General features: G+C 42.5%; 1 protein-coding gene across 1 annotated transcript; it reads left to right on the forward strand.

Annotated features, from left to right (window-relative positions):
• The first annotated feature begins 4,858 nt into the window (after positions 1–4,858).
• On the forward strand, positions 4,859–24,554 carry LOC311285079 (up-regulator of cell proliferation-like). Its single transcript, XM_084400516.1, has 3 exons — positions 4,859–4,909; positions 6,281–6,362; positions 19,080–24,554. Exons 2-3 carry the CDS (start codon positions 6,317–6,319, stop codon positions 23,690–23,692), a joined length of 4,659 nt encoding a protein of 1,552 aa, XP_084256642.1. The 5' UTR covers positions 4,859–4,909; positions 6,281–6,316; the 3' UTR covers positions 23,693–24,554.

Consider the following 24,554-nt stretch of genomic DNA (forward strand, 5'->3'; position numbering starts at 1 on the left):
GCCGCACTGCGTTGACAAGTTTTAAAAAATTAGGATAATTTTTGGCTTCAGTATCTCGTGAAAGGAGACTTTCCCGCAGCGTAAGCTAGCTTACGCAATACTCGTTCCCTCTCTAGAGAGAACAGAGGTTACGTTAGTAACCGAGTACGTTTTCATACTGTTAACAGCAGCAGCACTTAAAGGTGGGGTATGTGATTTGCAAAACGGCCGGCAGATTTTGAAAATACACAACTCAAATGGTCCTACCTTCTTTCCTTTGACTCCACCCATTCGAAGAACATGAGGGGGATGGTACGACCGTTTGATTGACGCACTTACTGTCCAATGATTCTAGGTGGTCTTGGAAATGATTGGCTGGAGTTTTTCGAGTCCTGCCCGTTCCACAGATGATTAAATTGCTTAATTTTTATTTCAGTGCTTCTTACTCAGTGGCTGTAAGTGGGTTAGGAATAGGATTTTAAGTGATTTTGAAAAAATGGCCAAAAAAGAGAATTACATACCCCATCTTTAACAGTTGTTTTGTGATTTGAATAAAATGTTTCTGAGCGATATTTTCTATGAATTCATTATGCTCATGTATCTGTTCTGCAGTTTCAGTCGCTGACCAACAAATTCATCCACAAGCTGGGGCAACATTGTTGAGAAATAAAATCTCTTCAGATATCCTACCCTCTCCAGAACATAGGGCTCATCAAATGGTACAGTGAACATAACTGTGTCATTTGGGCTCCAGATAAACAACTTGGCCATCTTCAGACCAGCACAAAACATGCCTAATTGTACCTGCATGTAATATCCTCGGCTACCTGTTTTCTGAAGTTGTGGTACTCCATCTACTAGCTTGATATCACTGCAGTAATGGTCAAGTTGATCCAAGAGGGTAGAATGGAGTTTACTTGGGATGGGACATTTTATTTCAAGTAGGACAGATGAGTCAATTACCCCATCTGGGCTGGCTGACAACCATGGCTCTGTGACACTAACAACGATGCCGCTATGTGTAATACTCATGCCTTGCTTTCGAAGTGCATTACCAGCAACCACCTCATTCTCCTTACCATAATTTGTGGCATAGTTGCCACGAAAGGAGGGGTACAGGTGCTCTGCCATAAACTTATCAGGATTGGTGGATGCTCTAGAAGGAGCCTTTTTAGCTGAACTTGCAGATATTATGAATTTTCTTGCATTGTGCCACAAATCAGAAAAACTCTGCTCCCTTGTTTCAGATTCTAAAGTAGAAGCCTGTGCACTGCTCACTTGAACATACAACTCATAGAAACTTTTACATGTCTCACATGTGAGATCAGAACCGGCATGGGTTTGATGGGGTCTTAAAAATCTTGCATCTACTACAGTATTTGCAAGGCTACAGGGTTGCACTACTGGTTTTACACTGTAACACTTGCCCAATAGACTGTTTTTTTTTAACTGGAAAAGTGGCTTTGTTGGGTCTTTGTCTACATTATTTATAAATTCTGCATGTGACATATATTGTGGGGTGTTTGGTAAAATTATTTTTTATTTTCTTCATACCTTCCAAAGTAACTGCATTCTCAACCTGTCATGAGCACATTCACCTAATACGTTACCAGAGTCTGATCTATATCCATTTGCCATGTGTTTCATATTGTGTCAACCCCACATTGCTAAAAAAAAAAAAAAAAAAAAAAACATTAATCAAAAATGATCTGATCACGTTATTTTTATCAAATCACAGATACAAATAAAATAAATTTTTATTTTCTTCATACCTTCCAAAGGATAGCTGCTGCATGACTGCACGATCTCCCTAATCCAGCAATACATGAACATCCGACAAGTCTCTATCACCCCCGACTGCTGCAGCATAACCCAAGCAATAAGTTTAGGCTGGTTAGCACTTTGACTCCTGTCTACCTCTGCTTTTAAAAAGACATAGTCTCCGTGCTTCAGTAAAGAAATGCGCCCGACTTTATTACTAAAGAAGTAATTGAAGGCCTCAGTGCTTTTGTAATTGCGCATCTCCTCACGATCTACACCCTCCGAAAAGATAAAATAATTAATGATGTCAATATGGCTAACTCCTGGCCGTAGCTTCATGTCATCCACCCAACCTGTCAATTTTGAGGGATGTGGCACTCTGATACGGTCGCCTTCACAATCTTTTGAGATTTCATTGGTGGTCTGTAGCCACCGACTACTTCCCATCTTGACCGAACAATTGTCTAACGTTACTACTTTAATAACTACAAACGATCACCGTAGCCTTTACGCTAGGAGCATTCTATGTAAACAAACACTTCAACCGGAAGTAGAAAACCGTTTAGTCAGTTGAACCCGCTATGAATCATGGGAAACAGAACGAGCGCAGAATAAGGTAAATAGATCAGTGGTCTGAGTGCGGTCCGACTTGCTCTGATGTCATGCTGACGTATGTCAAAAAACTCTCGCAACCGCAAGGCGGAGGTGTCGGATTCTGCAGTTGCTTGCTATATAACATGCTATATATAAGCATGTCTGTTATTCAAGTAAAATTCATTGATAAACACGTCTTTCTAATGGAAATAAAGGGAAATAAATAGCCTACTTTGGGTGTCTTGTTCATTATATTTATTTTCATATAAAAGCAACAGAAACTAAATTACATCCAGTTTATTAGAAACACAGTGCACAGTTCCTTTGATCTCACAGGTGTCTGATCCACTGTGAGAAGAGAGATCTGTCTGTCTTGCCTGCGCTTTTTTCGCTCCTCCTCATCACTGCAGCCGCCTACTCTCGACTACATTTCAGGCGAGGCGACGCTCATCTCAAACAGGCCTATTCCACTTCACTTGGAAATATGTCACAACACTGGAGAAAAGTCGTTTGCAAATTGCAACTGCCGGTTCACGGGGGTTTATACAGAGATACTGTCCTTACTAATACTGATATTAAAACTCATTTTAGGCTTAATATTAAGAAATGTGCATTGTGCAATAAAAACAAACTTCAAATAAAGTTTAATTATAGTATTTATATCAGTAAGTCTCAAGCGATTTGTAGCAAGCTATACTAAGTATGAAATAAATGTATTTTAAAGGCCCCCTGAAATCAAAATTTAAGTTCTTTAGCTTTCACTATGAATGTTAGGCTTAAGGTTATGAATAAGCTGGTGTGTTCCAAACCAATGACAAAATTCGCATTTAGGAGATATAAGCAGCATTCAAAATTTGCAGTCCCTCACTTCCGCAAAAATAGATAATTTGTATGTACATCACCGCAGACTTCTCATCACATCTTCTGTCCAATCAAATGCTCTCCAGAATGTAAAGTGTCCTGCCTCCTATGCTATAAATACCACCTGGCAAAAGCGACGCGACCATCGGCGACACGTCGCGGAGCAATATGGGTTTTTGCCCATACAATATATTTTTTGCACTAACAATATATATTAGTACAGTAGATCTCATTAAATGGCAAAGTAAACCCAAATTAAACCCAATGTACTATTGAAATTGATTTCTGGACATCGAAATGATTATTATTATTATTATTTTTTTTTTTACATTTTATTGTACACATGTATTGTTCATATATCTTAGCATTCTATATCAACCTCCTAACCCTCACACACCGGTCCCACCCACTTTTTAAAACAAAATTACGCTATTGGTTGGAGATGTGTGTTCGGCTGCTCAAGTTTTATTCCGTTTTTTATTCCCAACTGTACATTGGTTAGGAATGAAATGGCTAGAATTTATTCACACCTCTACTATTGAATCCAATTTTAATTCATGCTTGTAGTTCTGAACCAGTTCAGATCCTCACTTTGGAAATCTGCTGGAAATAGTAGACCATCCAGGAAATTTTGGCATACTTTGCTTTGAAACAAACTTAATCTTGTCTCACAAACAAATTAAAATGTACAGTGTGCACATTGAGATGCTGAGCATGTTTTCTGGTGACATCTCCCTCATGTGGTGGGTGGAGGGAATGACTGGGGGCAGATATTACAACTGTTATACAGGTATATACATATCCCAATGGTTTGTTCAGCTACTATGTTTTGGATGTCATGTATTGTAATGTCTCTTTAAATTAGGTTAAATGGCTGAGATGTGAACCTGACAAGATTGATTATTAGAAGAACTTATAGGAAAATTATAGGAAATTGTAACTAAATAACATCAATGTTCTATATATACTATCGAGCATAGTTTAAGATTTATGATGACATTTAGTGATAAAGGTTCTTATTCCTTTCATTTTTTTTTTCAATAGAAAAAGAAAAGGCGAGTCTACAATCACCGCTGCAATCAAAAACATGGAGACATCGCTAGCAGTAACAACAGCACTGACATTAGCTGCAGTTGTAATTGCAGGAGCGGCAGCAGGTGTAGGAGTAGGAATTTTACAATCCCAATGGGAAGCAGAAAGAAGAGCAGTAACAGCAATAGCAGGTGTAGTAGTAGCAGCAGTAGCGGGTGCAGTAGCAGGAGGCCTAGCAGGAACAGCAGCATCAATAGTGGGATCATTAGCAGAAGCACAATCACAAACCAGTTCAGCAGTAGCTGGAGCAATTGCAGGAGCAAGAACACAATTACACTGGGCAAAAAATAACGTGCAGTGGGCAATAGATCAACTTCTAAGGCTACTGAGATTTATGAAAGTGGCACAAATAGCAATACCCATAGCAGCAGTAATTGTAGCAGTAGTATTAGCAGGAATAGCAGCAGCAGCAGGAGAAGCAGCAGGGGAAGTAGTAGCAGGAATAGTAGGAGCAGGAGCAGCAGCAGCTGGAATAGCATCAGCAGCAGGAGGATTACTCAGTGGATTTCTAGGATTATTTGGATGGTTATTTGGAGGAGGAGGAGGAGGAGGAGGAGGAGGAGGAGGAGGAGGAGGAGAAAGAAGAGCACAACAGGGAAAACAGACACAAGCAGCAGTGTTGGTAAGAGGGTAGATTTTTATCATGAATTGATTATGACATTTAATGTCATTTAATGTTTGACATCTTCAAAATGATTTATTACAAAAATAAAGCCTATATTAATACTTTAATTTTTTTAGACTTTTCAATTAGAAAATATGATGAAGCCACTCCTAATCAAGATTATTTACCATAGTCTTTAATTTTTTTTTCGCTCAATGCCAAAGATAATATCTAGAGAGCATGGTGGTTGGTGATTCTAATGCTATTTGTGATTTCACACAATCACGCACAAAATTATATGTAAACAAAAAGTCCCTGCAAAAATGTAAAATACACGATTTTGGTGTATTTTAGTTTTATCCCAATATGATTATTAAAAATATGTATTGCACAGATGTGTGTGTTGGACAGATGTGTAACAATAATAAAAATGCATCATCTATTGAACAGAAAGAGTGGGAGAGTGAAACAGAAAAAAACATGTATTTTAAACACCATGGGCTTGTGCGAACACAATGAGCAATGGCTTTAAAGGGATAGTTCAGCCAAAAATGAAAATTAGTACATTATTTACCCTCAAGCCATCCTAGGTGTAAATTACATTCTTTTTTCAGATGAATACAATCGGAGTTATATCAAAAAATATCCTGGCTCTTCCTAGCTTTATTATGGCAGTGAATGGCCATATCTTTTGAAGTCCATAAAAGTGCATCTGTCCATCATAAAAGTGCTCCACACTGCTCCAGGGCGTTAATAAAGGCCTTCTGAAGAGAAGCCATGGGTTTTTGTAAGAAAAATACCCAAATTTATAACTTTATAATCTAAAATAACTAGCTTTCGCCAGACGACCGTATGCTTACTACGCAAGTCATCTTGCGCCACAAGAGTAGCCCGTGACATGTGTATGACGTAGGATGTAGGAGTATCGTAAGCTTGGATGCCTCTTTGTATTTGTATTTGTTTAAACAAATAGGGCAGTGCAACAAACTGAAGCTCCTCTTCTACTATATAGAAATCCTCCGACATTCTCTTTAAATTTTCTAAATCGCGACCAGTCTTTTGTTTTGCTCTTTCCTCTGAGCTTTCCTCTGAGCTGCACATCCATTGTTTTAAATGTATTTTTTGATCCTACACAAGTGAAAAGAGATACAATACTTTATTACACTTTAACTCACAAAGTGTGTTTTTGTCAAATGTAGTATTTACTTGCTTCTTCCTTCAATAACGGCCTCTGCATCACGTGGCAGATTTATAAAACAATATGTGCTGAAATGTGCTGCTCAAATTGTTCAGATTAGACTGCAATGATCAGGGATCTTGTTCAATATAATTTTGAGCTGCTTGTTTCTAATGTTGTTAACTCACACCATCATCCATGAATTTCTACAGACAGATACATCTCCACACACAAATGGATCTCCCCAGATGGAAAAATGTTCACAGACAGTTAGATCTCCCCAGGAATACGAAGGTAAAAGCAAAATTTAGTTCATTCATACTTTATACAATATTTGTTCTTTATATTTCATATTTATCTTTTTATAGCAATGATGTATATGCCGTATTTGTTGAAAAGCCTCTGACAAACACTATGTATTCAGCAGTCATCGGGGTCCAGGCCTTGAGCCCTGCCCCAACACCTCCCCTATTACTATCACAAAAATGCTTCTTCCTCAATTGCCAAATAGTCAGAGCCGCCTCTGCAGAGGATTACAGACAACTACCGGCCCAGAGTGCCCACAAGAGGGTGGTCAGGGAATGCGAATTGGCCAAGCAGGTTGAGTGAATTTCCTCAAATTAAATGATAAGAAAACCGAGATATTAGTGATTGGCTCTACTGCCTCAGTCAAAAGGATGGACCAGTCCTTTGATATTGATGGAATTCACGTTAAGCCTTCATCATCAATTCGTAACCTTGGTGTCTTATTCGATCCAACTCTCTCTTTTGGCTCTCATATTTCTTCTCTTGTTAAAAACTCTTTTTTCCATCTTCGTAATATTGCTCGTCTACGATCTTCTCTCACTTTAGCTGATGCTGAAACCTTAATTCATGCATTAATCACATCACGCCTGGACTATTGCAATGCCTTATTTCTTGGTCTTCCCAAAAAACATATTTCAAGATTACAGTATGTTCAAAACTCAAAACTCTGGAGTTCTCACCTCCACTAGGCGTTCTGCTCACATTACTCCTCTGCTTCATGACCTTCACTGGCTACCTGTGGCATCACGTATCCACTTTAAGGTATTGCACCTAACGTTCAAAGCATTAAATGGTCTTGCTCCCTGATATCTGTCTGACCTACTCTACCCTAACCACCCTGCCCGGTCCCTTAGATCAGCTGAACTTGGTTTATTGTCCATCCCTCGTTTCCGGCTGTCTACTGTAGGTGGAAGGTCATTTAGTGTTAATGCATTTTGGATAATGTGACTATATGTATCCTATGTGACTGTAATGTATGTGTGGGTGTTTAAATGTATTGTAATGTACAATGTAAAGCGACCTTGAGCTATGGAAAGGTGCTATATAAATAAAACTTCTTCTTCTTCTTCAGTGTGGATGCTGCCACTGCTTCTGCCAGAGTTGCACACTCATGTAACCTGTAGCATGGTCAGGTGCAGTTACAGAATACAGTTTGTGAGATGTCAGCCTGTATTTCGAGGTGCTGCCTGCAACAAGCAAGGGAGCGCAAGCCATGTTAATTTCTTATGTGCAGACACTGGGGTTCAAATAAACATTTTAGAAGAGTTTTCTCAATTCTCAATCTCAGTTAACTCAGTTACTTTCAAGGCCACTGTTTTCAGAGGGGAGGGCATTTCAAAAATGCCTCTTGCATTTTTGTGTCAGTGCGGGTGCACTTTCACCTATGCCTATGTCTGGTAGGGTTTATGGCATAAATGATCGCAGTCATACCAATGGGCCATCTATTTGTAAGAAGTATGCAGAGTACACTCTTTGCACCTAGACACGGGGTGCACACAGGAACAGGTTTTTTCCTCTTCTCCTATGATTGCCTTGGTGCGCTGTGTGTTTGGAAAGCATTGATATTCAAAGGAGTGACGTATTAACCATGTAGGGTTGTGCCGATAGATGGTAGTATCATGTATCGACAATAGCCAGAGATATTGCCGGTGGCCATATTATCAAGATGATAATTGGCTTGTTTTCCCATTAATGTATTAAATTATTATTATTATTATTATAAGGCCAGTATTATTATTAAATTAATATTAGGACCTACAATTAATCTGCCTTCCCTAATTTCATAATGACATCACCACATAACCACACTTGCGACATGACCGACACGCTGGTATGAGGATTGAGCACTCCTGAATAAAAATGTTTTTATAGCCGACTACAAAACTACATCTCACATCAAAATTGGATTGCAAGGTGATCTATTTACAAATTGTCAAGAGTGGTTGTTATAAAAGAGATGCATCATTCTTATACAGTTGTTGTTTGAGCCAAGATGAAAACATAAACGTTGTTCATCAGAGGGATGCCATATGCCCCAGGAGCCTCTGAAAAAGTTTCAGTGGAACCGCACTCTTGCCCTCGAACTGACGAAGACAAGTCAGCAGTGACTGCGCGCGCTCGCTCGTAAGCTGCGCGCACATGGCGACCGAGTCGATCTCCATACCGAGAAAAGAGATCCTCTGCGCGGGGCAGAGTTTGCTCTTCTCCCAGTTGACCCGAAGGCCCAGACGAGCTAGGTGCCGGAGCACTAGGTCCCTGTGTTCGCAAACCTGGTCTCGAGAGTGAGCTAGGATCAGCCAGTCGTCGAGATAGTTCAGGATGCGAACCCCGTGTTCCCGGAGGGGAACAAGGGCTGCCTCGACGACCTTCGTAAAGACGCGAGGAGACAGGGCTAGCCCGAAAGGGAGAACCGCGTACTGGTATGCCTGCCCCTCGAAAGCAAACCGTAGAAACGGTCTGTGTCGAGGTAAAATGGAGACATGGAAGTAGGCGTCCTTCAGGTCGATCGCTGCAAACCAATCCTGCGGCCGCACACACTGGAGGATGTGTTTGGCCGTTAGCATCTTGAACGGCAGCCTGTGAAGGGACAATCTCGATCGCACCCTTCGCCAGTAGGGTGGCGACCTCCGTCTCATGACAGGGGCATTGCCACCGACATTAGTGAAGCGGACTCCCCTGAAGCGGGGAGGAGATATCGCGAACTGAATCGCGTAGCCGAATCTGATGGTTCTCGCGACCCAGCGGGACAGTCTGGGAAGCTCTAGCCAGGCCTCCAGAAAGTGCACCAGCGGGGTCATACGAACCACAGACGTACCGTCGGTGGGGCAGCGAGGCGGAATAACTGGCACCGGCGAGGGTGGCATAGCGGCCCTGTGCGGGGGCACGGTCATTAACCGCGTCCTGCCAGAGGAGGCCAGGGGAGGGCGCGCGTCCCACGGGGGCGTGCTCTGGCAGGGGTCTGGCGACAGAGGGGAATGAGAGGAGCGTGGCCCGTGGGTGGCGGGACCCGAGGGTGGCGCGCACTGCGGCCCTCGGACTCTGTTGGCTCAGGATTGGGGAATTCAATTCTGTCTTTAACCACATTAGGGTGCTGCTCGCCGTTGGACGAGCAGCGGGGAGTGGAGAACAAAAGATTCTCCCCCGGCCCTCCACCGGGGGAAGGAGTGGCCCTGCTACCATCTCCTGAACAGAAAAGAAAGCCAATCCTGAGCGGCCCGTCTCAGGAGCGCCGCTTAGCCTGGCGTTTAGCGGGCTGCGGGGCTGGAGAGGGCTGTGGCGCCTTCCTGCGGCTTCCTCCACGACGCGGCCCAGATGGAGGCTGCTGCTGGGGCCGTGCGGGAGGGGCGGGAGCCGCGGGAGGGCGCCCTCGGCGGCGAGCAGGCTGAGGATTCTGTGCCGACGGCTGAGCAGCGGAGCGTCGGGGCAGAATATGCTTAATAGCCTCAGACTGCTTCTGGGCAGTCGAGAACTGTTGGGCAAAGTCCTCGACGGCACCGCCGAAAAGGCCGGCCTGGGATATGGGAGCGTCGAGCAGACGAGTCCGCTCGGGCTCACGCATATCGGCCAGGTTCAGCCAGAGATGTCGCTCCTGGACCACAGCTGTGGACATCAACAGACCCAGGGAGCACGCGGTCACCTTCGTCGCTCGGAGAGCGAGGTCGGTGGCGGCGCGCAGCTCATCGAAGAGCCCTTGTCGGACACAGCTGCATCGCGACAGAACGTTCAACCGGGGGAATCCCAGTGTACCCACAAGCATCAGCCTTATCGAGGGGAGGAAAGGCGGAGAAAGCCGACGAACGATCACGGGAAGACATGGGAGCCTTCCAGGACCGCGTGACTTCCTCATGCACTTCCGGGAAGAATGGTATTGGGGTTGGACGGCGACAAATTTCAGCGGCCGCTCCCAAAAACCAATCATCCAGCCGCGAGCGCACTGGATCGGGTGGCGGGGACCACTCGAGCCCAATGGCTGCGGCTGCCCGGGAAAGCATGGCAGTCAGCTCGGGATCAGACACGGGCAATGCTGGCACGCCCGAGGGCGGCAACACAGCCGAATCCTCACTTCCCGAGGACTCATGCCCACCTTGTGATGCAGTGATGGACATTGCATCGTCTGCTGGAGCTCCAAACGAAACACGCGGGGCCTCCGTAGAGGGACCAGGGGTTTCAGTTTGAATACTCGCGGGTACCGATGCTGAAGAGGGGCGTGTGGACCGTGGACGTATCGGCGGTGTGCTCCACACAGTCACCCTCAGGTCACCCCGGCCACCAGCCGAAGTACTAGCTCTCTGGGAGTCAGTAGATCGGGGTGTGGGTAGGGGGACTCTCGCTCTGGTGAGCTCATTGAGTCTCGACCGCAGCATGGAGATGGTCATGTTCCCGCAGTGAGAACATGAGTCATCCACGAACGCTGCTTTAGCGTGATCAACGCCCAAACACGCTAAGCAGAGATCGTGCCCATCAGCAAAGAATACATCGCCACCACAACCAGAAGTGCACGGGCGAGGCATCTTTAAAAAGACGTGCCGCGTGCAATGCTCTTTTTGTGAGAGAAAAACTCCGCGGATGTTGAAGCGAACAGGGAGAAATCACACTATCTGTCAGATCACTGAACAGATCAGCAGGGTAGTGAGCACTCGCTGAAATCGCCGTCACACCAACACCGGAGAGTTCGCTCGTCTCGAAGGGATGAGAATAATAACTCAGAATTTTGGCTTGCAGGAGTGGAGAAGTTCTCGGCTCCGAAGCGAAAACATATCTGCATGTTGCCGGCGTACTTCCTTATATACCCCCTGCGGCGGGCGGAGATACGCTATGCAAATTCCGCAGACCCATGGCATTTCATTGCCATTGGCTCGTTTTATATACTCGAAGGTGATAGGCTTCTAAGCGAAACCCCAATCGTCGTCATCCGACGTAACTCGGAGTGACCACGAAAGGGAACTACATATTGTACCTTTAACAAGAAATATTGATTCTTCAAAAAAAAATTCTGTCATTAATGTATGGTCCACAAGAGAAATATTAATTAAATTAAGTTAATTAAGATAGTTGATATAACGTCATCAGTTTTTGTTAAAGGTAGATTCATCGTCATCTCTGAGAGAATGTGTCGTTAATGCAGTGACAGATGCCAAAAGCTTGGTTAGTTTTTGCTTTCACTTTCAATTTCAGGGAATAAGTGAGCGCGTTTGCATGCAAGTTCTTAACCCGATTATGCTGAATAAGCCGACAATGTGGTCATGTAAACGCATTTACCCGTTTTCGCATAAACAGATCACCTCAGCTAGCATTCTTTGGGCTTATTAAAGTGCGCATATGTGATAGGCTGTATGGCAGGAAAGCGTCCTTTTACTGTGTATTTAAGTGCATCCAGACAGAGTAAGCCTTTCGCAGTAGCTAGAGAGAAGGAAATATCACATACTCTGACTCTTTCTTGACCCAAGAAATTATAAAAATGTGTTCTTATCTCGTGCAGAAGTACAGTAAAAATGCTGTACCTGTAACGGCATGAGAGGATAATATGTGTCCGTAAATTCCCTGCTGACATGTTGAAATACTCAAAAGTATATAATAAATGGAATACTCTTCAGATACACGAATGATTAGGTTATGCTTTTACCTCACTACAAGGAAATAACCTGATTTATTATCTCTCTTCATTGACCTATCGAAGACTTTTGATACTGTGGATCACACAATATTAAAACAAAGACTTCTTAGTGTCGGGTTGTCAGAACAAACAGTTTGCTGGTTTGAAAACTATCTATCAGGTAGATCTCAGTGCGTACAGGCAGATGGTCTCACTTCCAGCCCTCTTAGTATATCCAAGGGTGTGCCCCAGGGGTCAGTGCTGGGACCACTCCTATTTATATTATATATCAACAATCTTGATCAAAATGTCTCCAACACAAATTTTCATTTCTATGCCGATGATACTGTGATATACTGCTCTGCATCAACTCCAAACCAAGCTCTTTGTCAGCTACAACTTGCTTTTGATACTGTCAACGTACTTTGTTCGAATTAAAACTTGTTTTGAATGACGACAAAACAAAACTTATGTTGTTCTCCAGTGCAAAATCAAAGTCACGGAACCTTCTACCTATCACTACTTCTCAGGGCTCCGAGATTGAGTCTGTATCTCAATACAAGTATCTTGGTATCCTAATTGATGATTTACTCTCTTTTAAACCTCACATTCAACAGTTGGTAAAAAAACTAAAGCTGAAATTGGGTTTTTATTTTAGAAACAAGTCATGTTTTTCCTTTGAGGCCAAAAGGAGGCTTGTTGCTGCCACTTTCTTGTCAGTGCTGGACTATGGCGATGTTATATACATGCATTATAAGCTTATATAACTATATACAAGCTTTTCCATTACAAGCTTGAAACTGTTGGATACTGTTTATTATGGAGCTCTTAGGTTTATCACAAACTTTAAAGCGCTTACTCATCACTGTTCTCTGTATGATCTGGTTGGTTGGTCTGCATTGTCCACCCGTAGACTTAATCATTGGTACATTTTTATCTACAAAGCGATTCTTGGTCTGCTTCCCCCATACCTCCAATCTTACATCGAAAAGAAAAGTACAGGAAGATATTGTCTTCGTTCTGAGGACTTATTATTATTATCTATCCCTCAAGTCCGGACCAAATTGGGAAAAGGGGCGTTCAAGTATGCGGCCCCCTGCACTTGGAATCAGCTGCAAAATGTCCTGAATCTTAAGGAGCCAGTTTCATTGATTGATTTTAAATTACTTTTAAACAACATGGAGGCTACACAAACTGGCTGTAGATGTTATGACTGACTATTCGGACGATCCTTGCTGTTGTTTATCGCTTGTGATAATATATATGAATATATATTTTATGACTTTATAACTATTTATTACTGGCACAAATTGATATATGTTGATGTTATATGTTATAGGCTATGTTTTTATGTCTGTAACCTTGCTAATTGTGCTGCTGCCTGTCTTGGCCAGGACGCTCTTGGAAAAGAGATTTTTAATCTCAATGAGTTTTTTCTGGTTAAATAAAGGTAATAATAAATTATTAATACTCCACCTTTGCTAGCAAAAATAGAAAAAGATCTCATAAATAAAATGAATTAGATTAGCAAATTAATGTGTAAAAAATAAGCAAATAAATAAGCAATTTAATGATCATATAAGTTACCCCATGAAGGTTTAGAGACTGTCTAAGCAGATATTGTCAGACTGGATAGTCAAAACTTCCTAACTGGCATAGCAGTGTGCAGGTATGGAAGCTGCCCCATTCTTCCAGGGCCATAGCATCGTAATGGGTACTTTTTTAAACTTTTGAGGTGAGGCACAGCCTTGGAGGATTTAGTCTCCTGACGTGTCTCAGGAACCTGGTGACCAGGTTGTGCTTTCTCAGTGAACTACCATCAACAGCATCATGATGTGCTGCAATGGAGGCAACATACACTTTCAAGGTGGAGGGGGACAGCCTCCGCTCATCCTGCCTGGAAAAATCACTCCGCGAACAGACTCCACTTCAGACTCCAGTGCACCTTGTAGAGGGAGTTCTAGCTTGAGTGATAGTGAGTTACAGAGGACTGGACGTGAATGTCATATGGTGCCCGTCCCTGAGAATGTAGGTCCTTCCTCAGGGGAATCTGCCAGGGAGGGGCTGTCGCGAAGAGCATCAGGTCTGAGAACCAGGTCTGGGTGGGACCTGCTCCTCGTCCTCCCTGATCTTGCACAGTGTCTGTGCAAGCAGGCTCATTGGGGGAAGTAGGCCCCGGGACCAGCTGTTTGCCAGTGTATTCGTGCCGAGGGTCCTCTCAGTCTGGGAATAGAACAACTGGCCCACTACCAGGACTCATGGGAGGAAAACAGGTCTACCTGTGCATCCCCAAATTGACTCCAGATCAGCTGGCCACCTGGGGGTGGAGTCTCCTTTCTCCCAGGAGCATGAGCTATTGTGAAAGCATCTGTCGCACGATTGAGCTCGCCCAGGATGTGAACAGTCTTAAACGACTTGAGCTGCTGCTGACTCCAGAGGAGGAGATGTGAGATGTGACATGCGACATGAACATACTCCGCCTTGGCAGGTGATATATGCAACCCTCGCAGTGTTGTCCATGTGGACCAACATGTGCTTTCCCTGAAGCAATGTCGAAACCAGCAGAGGGCGAGCAGTACTGCCAGCAACTCCAGGTAATTGGTATGCTACTGCAGTCAAGGTCCCGTCCAGGGGGGGTTTGGTTACAAACTCCCTGCCTGTGGTGAAAGAAGTGGGGTTAGGAGCGAGGTAGTGGGGCATCACTCACTGCCAGACCACGCCTGGTATGGCCCAGAGATTGAGGAAACTGTTCTTTTATTGAAAAGTAGGTACCACTGGCCCTGGGACCAGTGGCGGATCAGAAATAAACTGAAATGAAAAATTTCCTTCCGACCCTTCCCAAGGGGAAGGAGTGTCTCCTGGTTCAGAGCAGCTCCCTCTCCATCTCTGGGTCACCCGTCTCAGGTCCGCTTAGATGGACGCTTTGAGGGTTTAGCAGTGGCCTGGACAGGCTTCGTCGCCTTCTTGTGGAGGGCTTGACGGAGCAGCCGATTTGATGACTCAGGTCGTGCCGGAGCTGGGGTAGATACCACAGGGGGACGCCGTCAGCGAAAAGCAGACTAGGGGGCAGCCAGTGGTGGCCTGGTGGCGTTGGTATGGCTGGTGGATATCTTATGGCCTCAGTTTGATTCTGGACTGCCAAAAACTGCTAGCCTAAGTCCTCGACAGTTTCATCAAAGAGGCCGGCCTGGGAGATGGGCCTCGAGAAAGAGAGCTTTGTCGATGTCCTTCATCTCAGCCAGGCATCAGTCCGAGCATCGTTACCGTGGCTGTGGATGCCATATGCCCCAGGAGCCTCGGAAATAGTTTCAGTGGAACTGCTATTTTCCCCCTGAATGTAAGATAGATTAGCACTGATGATGGCCCCGCCATGGAGGGTAGTAAGAGTGGAGGAGGCTGCAGAGTTGCTTCGGGCCTTCGACACCTTCTGAACTCCTCACTACCGGGAAGAAAGGCACTGGAGCGGAATGTGGCTGCAACCAGGAACTAATCATCCAACTGCGAACGCTCCGGGCAAGGTGGAGGGTTCCACTCGAGTCTATTTGTCGAGGCCTGCGGCGGCCTGGGCAAGCATGGCTGCCAACTCTGATTCCGATTCAGCATGAGTAATCACCCACCCTCTGATGCAGCGACTGACATCTGATCTTCATCCGGAACGCAGAATCAGAGGGACCAGCGCCATCACTCGGCAGCTCGACGACACATGGCACTCTTGAGGAGCCTGGCAGAAGAGCTCCCATTGTAACCCTCATCTCTCCCAAAGTGTTAACCAGACCTGTGGCTCTGCTATGAGAAGTGGCGGCAGGCTGGATAACAGCAGAGGTAACTCGTACCTTCGCAAAGAAGGAGAGTTGTGACCTCATTGCCAGCATGGTGATCCATGACACCATCATCCCAGTTAACACAGAACGTTCCCCTAATGTTATTTTTTGGTTATTTTTTTGGGAACCAAATACTTACGTTAGGGGAATGTTCTTTTTTGGTTTTATTTTTATGTAACAATAAAATAACGTTCCCAGAATGTTGCTGGGTGGTTACCATAAAAAATAACGTTCTGGGAACCATAAACTAACATTCTGAGAATGTTCTGGGTACCAAAAACTAACGTTATGGGAACCAAAAATTGTTAGCTGGGATGGACACCATCCACAAATGCTTTCTCAGCATGCTCTCGGCCCAGACATGTGAGGCAGCCATTGTGGCCATCGGATGAAGCCAGGAAACAACCACATCCAAAAACACATGGACGAAAAGACATCTTTACAAAGACACTCGCCACCCATGCTTGCTCTTTCAGGGAAATCTGCTCTTATGCGTCAAAGTGCTGAGGGGTGAACGGAGCTTCCAATAATGGAGCTTCCAATAATCTACAGGTTCCAATAATGTAAACCCCACCTTCTAATAATATAAACCTGTTCTGTTTAGTTGACAACAACTTCCAATTACAAATCTGCTTCAATGATGCAAACATCTGTCCACAAAAATGTTTGAAATTATGCTAACATACAAAACACAGTTAATTGGTTATTATAAACACAGACTCGTGCATCTTTAGAGATGGAGTTCATATAATGATGTTTCATGAAAAAATGGGATCACCTAGAGATTCCATTGGCTTTCCATTTATTCAATTTATTTTTATAGGACAGAGTTAAGACAAGAAAGTAGGGGGAGAGAGGAGTAATGGGATATACTAACAACTCTTATGTGTCCTGAACATGTGCATTACACAGTGGCACAGCTTTTTTTAATGGCTATATTTTTTTAATGTTCAGTGCATGATTAAAAAATCTATGAATTTGCGGGTTAAGTAGAACCGGTTATATTTGGTGCCGTTACCCAGATGGGAGTGAGCTTTAGAGGAATGAGTGTAATGGACCTAGGGCAGTAGGAGCTGTGTGTGTGTAAACCTCACTCCCCTGATCCCAAGAGGTGCTCTAGCAACTGATTCTAGAGGCTGTGGTCTTTAGCCTCCTTGTTGTGCCACATTTTTAAGACATGTCAAGTTAAAAGTAAAACAACTTTGAAAAAAACAAAAAAAAACATTTGTTTTCCTATTCTGTGCTGCCTGCTCTCAGATAGGTTGATTGAGGTGACTGCGTACTGTAGCGTCTGGACCAATCAGAGACACACACAAATTATTCATTATATTTCATTAATAATCCAGCAAACTCACTCTCCCAACAAAGGCCTATGAAACTTCCCCCAAAACTAACATCACAAGTGAAGCTAACACACTGGCAGAACCCAGTGTCCTGTTACAGGACACATTGAGACTGATAAGAGTTTTACGACCCCAAAAGAAAATTCCAGAGAGCTGTGACTCTCACTTAATTCTTGCTGAGGAGAAATAAACCCTGATAATCCTATATATTCTATATACAGTATAACCACTTGAAAAATATATAAACATGTATCTAATTTTCCCATCTCACGATTTTCCTTTTATGTGGTTTGGCCTATGTATTCTTGTAAACTCTACTGGGGTTAATATTTCAGACTTTGCATACTATAGTTTACCAAAATCATATGTGTGTCATGTTTGGTCTAATGGTCTCTATAAACTCCAATCTTTGTTTCCCATTTGTTAATTTACATTACATTTTGCTAACTTTACGCTGACGCATTAGTATCATAAGAATCTTGAAGATTCTTTTCTTAAACACCCAATGAAATTACATATTCAAATGCCCTGCTATGGGTCGTAAAATTTCCATCCAAAGGGAAATAATCTCATTGGCTCACACACCTCCAGAGGGTGTGACATCTTCACGCTTTAAAAATCACTGATCACAAGATCAGCTCTCTTTCTGAAATGCTGATGTGAAGATGATGCTGAACTAGAAGTGTCTAAGGACCCCCAAGCTTGTGCCAGGCTGCGGCCATGTCTTTCCATTCACCAAAGGTCCTCTGACTCCCACTGGTTCTCTCTCATCAAGACCACATCAGCAAAGATCAACTGGAGCCTCAACAAATTGCATTAGGACAGTTTAATTCAAATGGGCAACACATGCAAGTATCAAACTTAGTCTCATTATTTGATACATTAAGTATCCTTACCCCTTTTAAAGAAGGGTGTGTTAGAACTAAACGGATGGTTTGCTCAAGGCTGTTGATCTGCTGAATCTCAAACAATGCTATAACTTCTTGCTTTCCTGTATTCTGCTTCACCTCTCTTTCCAAGGCTGTTGATCTGCTGAATTTCAAACAATGCTATAACTTCTTGCTTTCCTGTATTCTGCTTCACCTCTCTTTCCCTTGGTAAACTGTATGTATGTGTATGTTAGGGTAGTTTTGTTCAAGTCTTGTCACACATAAAGTTGTCCGTGTCTCAAGCTCATATCTGGAGTCCCTTATCATAGATCTTGACTACTTGCTCTTAGTAGTAGGGGTGGTGGTGGTGCAATGGATAAGACACATGCCTTTGGTGTGAGAGACCCGGGTTCGAATCCACTGTGAGACACCAATGTGTCCCTGAGCAAGACACTTAACCCCTAGTTGCTCCAGAGGCGTGCGACCTCTGACATATATAGCAATTGTAAGTCGCTTTGGATAAAAGCGTCAGCTAAATGAATAAATGTAAATGTAAATGTAGTAGTACTGTAAAGTAATAAAGACATTTCCCATGCCCCGGAAATGTACATTTCTTAGAATTAATAAACAATTAACACTGAGTGTTCACGGGACAAACAGGTTAATTGATTGTAATATTAATTTACAACATTAAGTTAATTATATTAACTGATCCAAATATTAATAATCAATTATAACCAGTTATTATTGATTATTAATATTTCATAGAGCTAATTTGCTACAGTACTCACACAGACATTAGGGCTTATAGTAAATTCTTGAATCACAATCACTTCTTTTTTATGGAATTTATGTACGAGTCGATGAACACATTAAAGCTCTAATAATTAGTCAAACAAAGAGCAAATATTTTCTGGATAGAAAAATAATCATTTGATCAATGTAGATATATATTACAAATATATAGTAGGAAACTGTAGACAAAAATAGGTTATTTGGGGGGAGAATGGAATTGCTCCTAAAATCAAGCAGATACTGATTGGACAACTAGAAGCAACTTATTGTGTTCTCATTTACAGGAAACAACATTACAAAATTCCTGGAAAATTTGGGTTTGGCAGAGTGGCACGGCAAGAAACTCACTCTACACACAGTGCTGCAGATCAACAAGAACAGTGTGACAGATGTGCCTGTCCAGTCCCTTTCAGATCTGCCATGGCTGTTCTTGAAGAGACTGATGTTGCTACAAACGACAGCGAGGAGTGTTAAGTGTTCCCCATCAGATGGGGCAGAAGAATCAGAGTGGGATGATGATCAGGATAGTGCTGAATCAGACTGTCCTCAGTCAGTAAACCCTTTAGACGTTTTGACTGCTGTGTTTCTTTGTTCTGACACTTTTCTTCAGCAGGAAATGATCATGAAAATGTCCACGTGTCAGTTTGCGGTTCCTCTGCTGCTTCCAAACAGTGATAACAATCAGATCACGCTTATGCTTTGGGCAATGAGAGATATTGTGAAAAAATACAGACCACACTCCCTGTCAGATCCAAGTGGATTTGTGGAAGAAAGGGTTGTTCTCTCAAAACTACCGTTAGTGTCTTTTGTGAGACTTGGCAGGTGCAACATTTCCAAATCAGAAATTCTGAATAAACTGCTCAGCAATTCACAGCAATACACCGATACCTTTGTGCACTTCAACATGGATTGTGGAGACATCGACAAGAAAATATCAAATGGCTTAGTTGAGATGGCCTGGTATCTTCCTTGTGGAAATAAAAACATTGATGTATTTCCTGCGCCAATAGCGATTGCAAACCTGAGAGGTGACATCCAGAAATTTAAAACACAGTTCTCTTTTCTTTGTGAGGCTTCAACTGCTGTATTTGTGTTCTTTGAATCCCAGTTTTTAGATACACAGTTCATTTCAGTGCTCAGTCAGAAACCTACAACTCAGCTATTTTTTGTTGGGGACTCCAACAACTACAACATAAAAGCTACAGTCAACAAGCTCAATCTGAAGAAAAGCAATTTCATCTTTAAAGCCAAGCAGAATGATGCAGACTTTGTTGGCAAAATTCAGAGCAAGTTACAAGACACAATTAATAACAACAATCACAAAACCTCAGTTGTTCGTTTAGCTGAGATTGCACGAAATCTGGGAATATTTGTTGACGAGGATGGTGAAGAATGTCAGCGTGCAAAAAAAAGTGCAGATGAAATCACATCAAAAATAGAGGATATAGTGCAGTTCAAGAAGGAGGAGCTGCCCTTGCAAGGAGAGATCTTGATGAAACTGGCCAAGTTAGAAAAGGAGGAATGCCGACAGAAGAAAATTGATGATAAGAAGATTGATGACTACAAAAATGAACTTCAGATGCAGAAAAAGAAACTCAGAGAAGAGCAATGCAGCAAAAACATATCTGCCACTATGAGCTGCTTCATCATTGCAATATCAACACCAGAAAGGGCCTACTTCTTAAAATGGTTGAGAATCGCTCTAGAGAATCGATCACATGAAGTACTGCCTCAACTCAGAGAAGAGTACAAACAGAAATGTCAAGATGTTTGTGGAAACAAGGCAGAAATTGCTGAGCTTGATAAAAAGATTTCAAACAGTTCTTTAGGAGTGGAGCACTTCATTCGAGAGATGAGCCAGCTTTACGAGGCTTCAGTCTCGCTTCCAGAAGATGCACCTCACCGAAAACAGCTGGAACACTTACCTAAACTCTGTGCTGAACTACTACTGGATGGATTTTCACTTGAACTAGTGGATGGAGATTCTTCAAATGTCCCTGTGAAATGGATTTCTGGTGTGTTTTCTGAATTAAACACACTGGTGGAGTCCAAAAACAGGATTATGGTTGTCACCATTTTGGGCGTCCAGAGTTCAGGAAAGTCAACGCTGTTGAACACCATGTTTGGAGTTCAGTTTGCAGTAAGCAGTGGAAGGTGCACCAGGGGAGCCTTTATGCAGCTTATCAAAGTAGCAGATGATCGCCAAGCAGAACTCAATTGTGATTATATAGTGATAATTGACACCGAAGGACTGAAATCCCCTGAGCTCGCACAATTGGACAACAGCCATGAACATGACAATGAGTTGGCAACTCTTGTTGTTGGACTGAGTGACGTAACAATTGTCAACATTGCCATGGAGAATTCAACAGAGATGAAAGATATTTTACAGATCATTGTTCACGCCTTCCTCAGGATGAAGGAGATTGGAAAGAAACACACGTGTTTGTTTGTACACCAGAATGTTGCTGATGTCTCGGCTCATGATTCAAACATGAGAGACCGTAAATTTCTGTTGGAACAACTGGATGAAATGACAAAAGCTGCAGCCAAAATGGAGAACAAACTAGAATTCAGCAAATTCACAGATGTGATGAACTATGACACTGAGACGGGTGACCACTACATCCCTGGATTGTGGCATGGAACCCCCCCAATGGCACCAGTGAGTATTGGCTATAGTGAGTCTGTGTATGCTCTCAAAAAGCATATAATGGAGATCTTCAGAGGTTACAAGTCCTACAACATCAACGAATTTCTTAAATGGACCAAAGACTTGTGGACTGCTGTGAAATTTGAGAAATTCATCTTCAGTTTCAGAAACAGCCTGGTGGCTGATGCATACATGAAACTGTGCACAGAGTACAACAGATGGGACTGGACACTGAGAAAGCAAATGCACACATGGGCATTAGAAGCTGAAACCAAGATCTTAAATCATGGAAAATTTGAAAACTCTGAGAAGTGCACCGTTGAAGATGTTCGTTGTCGTTTACTACAGGAAACAGAAGCTAAGCTTTCAAAAGGTCAAAATGAAATTAATGACAAGATCAAATCATACTATGAACAAGAAGAAGGTCATGTTGAACTAGTGGAGAATTATCGACAAGACTTTATAAACTCTGCCACGTCTTTGAAGAAGGAACTTTCAAATTCAGTCAAAAGCAAACTGGATGCAGCTGTTTCACGTAGAAATGGAATGATCAAAGTGGAAGGAATCAAAAAGACATACATGGACACAATGGAGAATAAAGTGCTGAACTTGCTGAAAAACTGTCGGAAGAACAAGTCAGACATGTCAGACTCCATGCTGGATAAAGCATTTGAAAAAATGTGGCAGGAGACTGTCAGGACACTGGCATGCACAGGGCTCGAACAACAAGATATCAGGACAGAAGTTTTACATCATTTGAGGAAAAATCTTCAATCTAGAGGAAGTTCAATGGCTCAAAGCTTAGACAAAGTGAAGGATCTACACAACGAAGGCCATGGAAATTTTGTTGCCCACAAAGGTAACTTTATATACAGGAAGTGGCACGCTCAATGGATCAAGACAGTTCAAGAGATGTCAGACAATCTTATCAGAGATTGTTGGGAATTTGTTAAAGCAAAGAGGGAATGTAATGATGATTATGATGATACATACATCAGGGAAATTCTTAACATGATTGATGAGAAACTTAAGGCTCATGAAGATCTTAAGCTAAAGGAAGATTTTGAGCTGTCCCTTAAACTGCACATATGCGGCTTTGCAAGCAGAGAATTTCAAGAGATTCACAATCAATTCATCAAGGAAAACAACCCACGAACAGCCTTGGAGAACTTCAAACATACATACCGCTCTGACTTCATTGACCTTTACCGTGAACGAGACCAGTGTCAGAAGAAAGCTGATGAATTCATGAGAAACTGCCTAAAACCTGCCTTGGAAAGATTTATTTCAGAGAACTTGGGCATGAAAATGGCAGACAAGATGGTGACTGGTGAAAACTCAGCAATTTTCGGATCTAGGACAACATTTCAGATTTCAGTCTTGAAAAATCTTCTCGATGAATGTAAATTTGAAACATATTTGCAGTTCATCTCGTCATATGAACCGTTTGTTAAAGCCTTTATTTTGGACAAAATCAAAGGGCACTTTTCAGCAGAGAACAGAATGTTGACATTGGAGGAGGACCTTGTCAATAAAGTCATCAGTGAAATTAAACAGGCCATTGAAGAGGCAGAGCGAGACAGAAAGATAAATGACATCAAGGGATTTATTGAGAACATCTGTAATAAACTTGTAAATAGGCTTGTTTTTCCCAAGGACGCAGTGGACAAAATCAGTTCACTGAACGAAGCAAATCTAAAAAGATTTGCTGAATACCTTCAAGATTCTGTATTGGACATGGATAAATCACTGAAAGCAAGTTTCAAAGCAAGAGATTTTCAAAGGAAAATAGATCGTCTTCAAACCAAACCACAGGATGTGCTGTTCAAACGAGTGCATGGCTGTGGGAAACAGTGTCCATTCTGTCAGGCACCATGTGAAGCTGGAGGAGACGCTCACACTAAACACTTTGTCTCAATCCACAGACCAGAAGGTCTCGGCACCTACAGATGGGATGATTCTAAAATACTAGTGACCGACATCTGCTCTTCTTCAGTGTACAGCAACAGACGCTTTAAGTGCGAAGACACCAACGATCAGTGGCATCCATATAAAGAATACAGCAAAATCTATCCAGACTGGCGAATCGATCCAGACCCCAGCATAGAGGCCTCAGCATACTGGAAATATGTGATGGCACAATTCAATGAGCAGTTTGCAGAGGAGTACGATGCAAAGCCTGCAGAAATACCCTGGGGAAACATCGCAAAAGCAGATGCAGAGAAAAGCCTAAACATCAATTAACTACCTCTCTGACCTCTGTTTAAATTAGTTTGGTATGATGTTAAGAAAACTTAAAACTCACACCTTAAAATCCAAGTATCCATGAATATATATATAAAAAAAAAAAACCTGCTGGTTTCAATATTAATCATAGCATAACCTGACTAATGCATGAGTGCCATTATACAGAAAGTTGCTTGCACTTACTCTTGCCTTGTAATAAGAAATCATGGAAAATAATTAAACTTAGCGAAATGTTTTATTCCAATAAAATAAAGATGTGTTTTATATATGTAAACCTGTAGTACTAGTTTGAATGTTGTGGTATACTCTTAGTGACAAATAATTATTTTACCTATACATGCATGAATTGTTTTTGTTGATATTCATGACATCTTGAAATGTTCGAAAGAAAAAATCGTGAGCTTCAAATCTTACTGTTTGATTTTTCATCTTGTACTGTTACTGTGAGGTGTTTTTCTGAGCTATGTTTGTGATTGTGAATTTGATTTTGATTTGTGTTGTGAATGTATCTCTGTTAACAGTGGTTGTTCTGTGACTCTGTTAAGGGGGGGTCTAAAACCTTAGAAGTCAGTTTTCTATACATACATATATATGCACTAACATTTGTATAGCATTTATGTACAAATAAAAAAGTTCCTGTGCAAAACTAAACTTGTAGTTAGGCACCGTTAGGCACTGGTTTGGTATAAAAAAAGTCATTTTCATGCTGTGCAGGGCCCCACCACCAGTGGCGGTTCTAGACCACAGTAACTGGGGGGGCCAGGCAGGGGCCACTTGTGCTTTTAGGGGGCACACCTTTAACATTCATCTTAACCTATTTTCAGTATTATTTCAAGTCATTTTTCACCATTTCATGTAT

The sequence above is a fragment of the Rutilus rutilus genome (genome assembly GCF_951802725.1).
Source record: "Rutilus rutilus genome assembly, chromosome: 25".
NCBI classification, from domain to species: domain Eukaryota; kingdom Metazoa; phylum Chordata; class Actinopteri; order Cypriniformes; family Leuciscidae; genus Rutilus; species Rutilus rutilus.

Bases quoted from the DNA above. Each gene is read 5' to 3' on its own strand.
- LOC311285079 (XM_084400516.1), top strand. From the start codon at position 6,317: ATGGAAAAATGTTCACAGACAGTTAGATCTCCCCAGGAATACGAAG. The intron at 6,363-19,079 runs GTAAAAGCAAAA...TCTCATTTACAG, and splicing joins ATCTCCCCAGGAATACGAAG to GAAACAACATTACAAAATTC.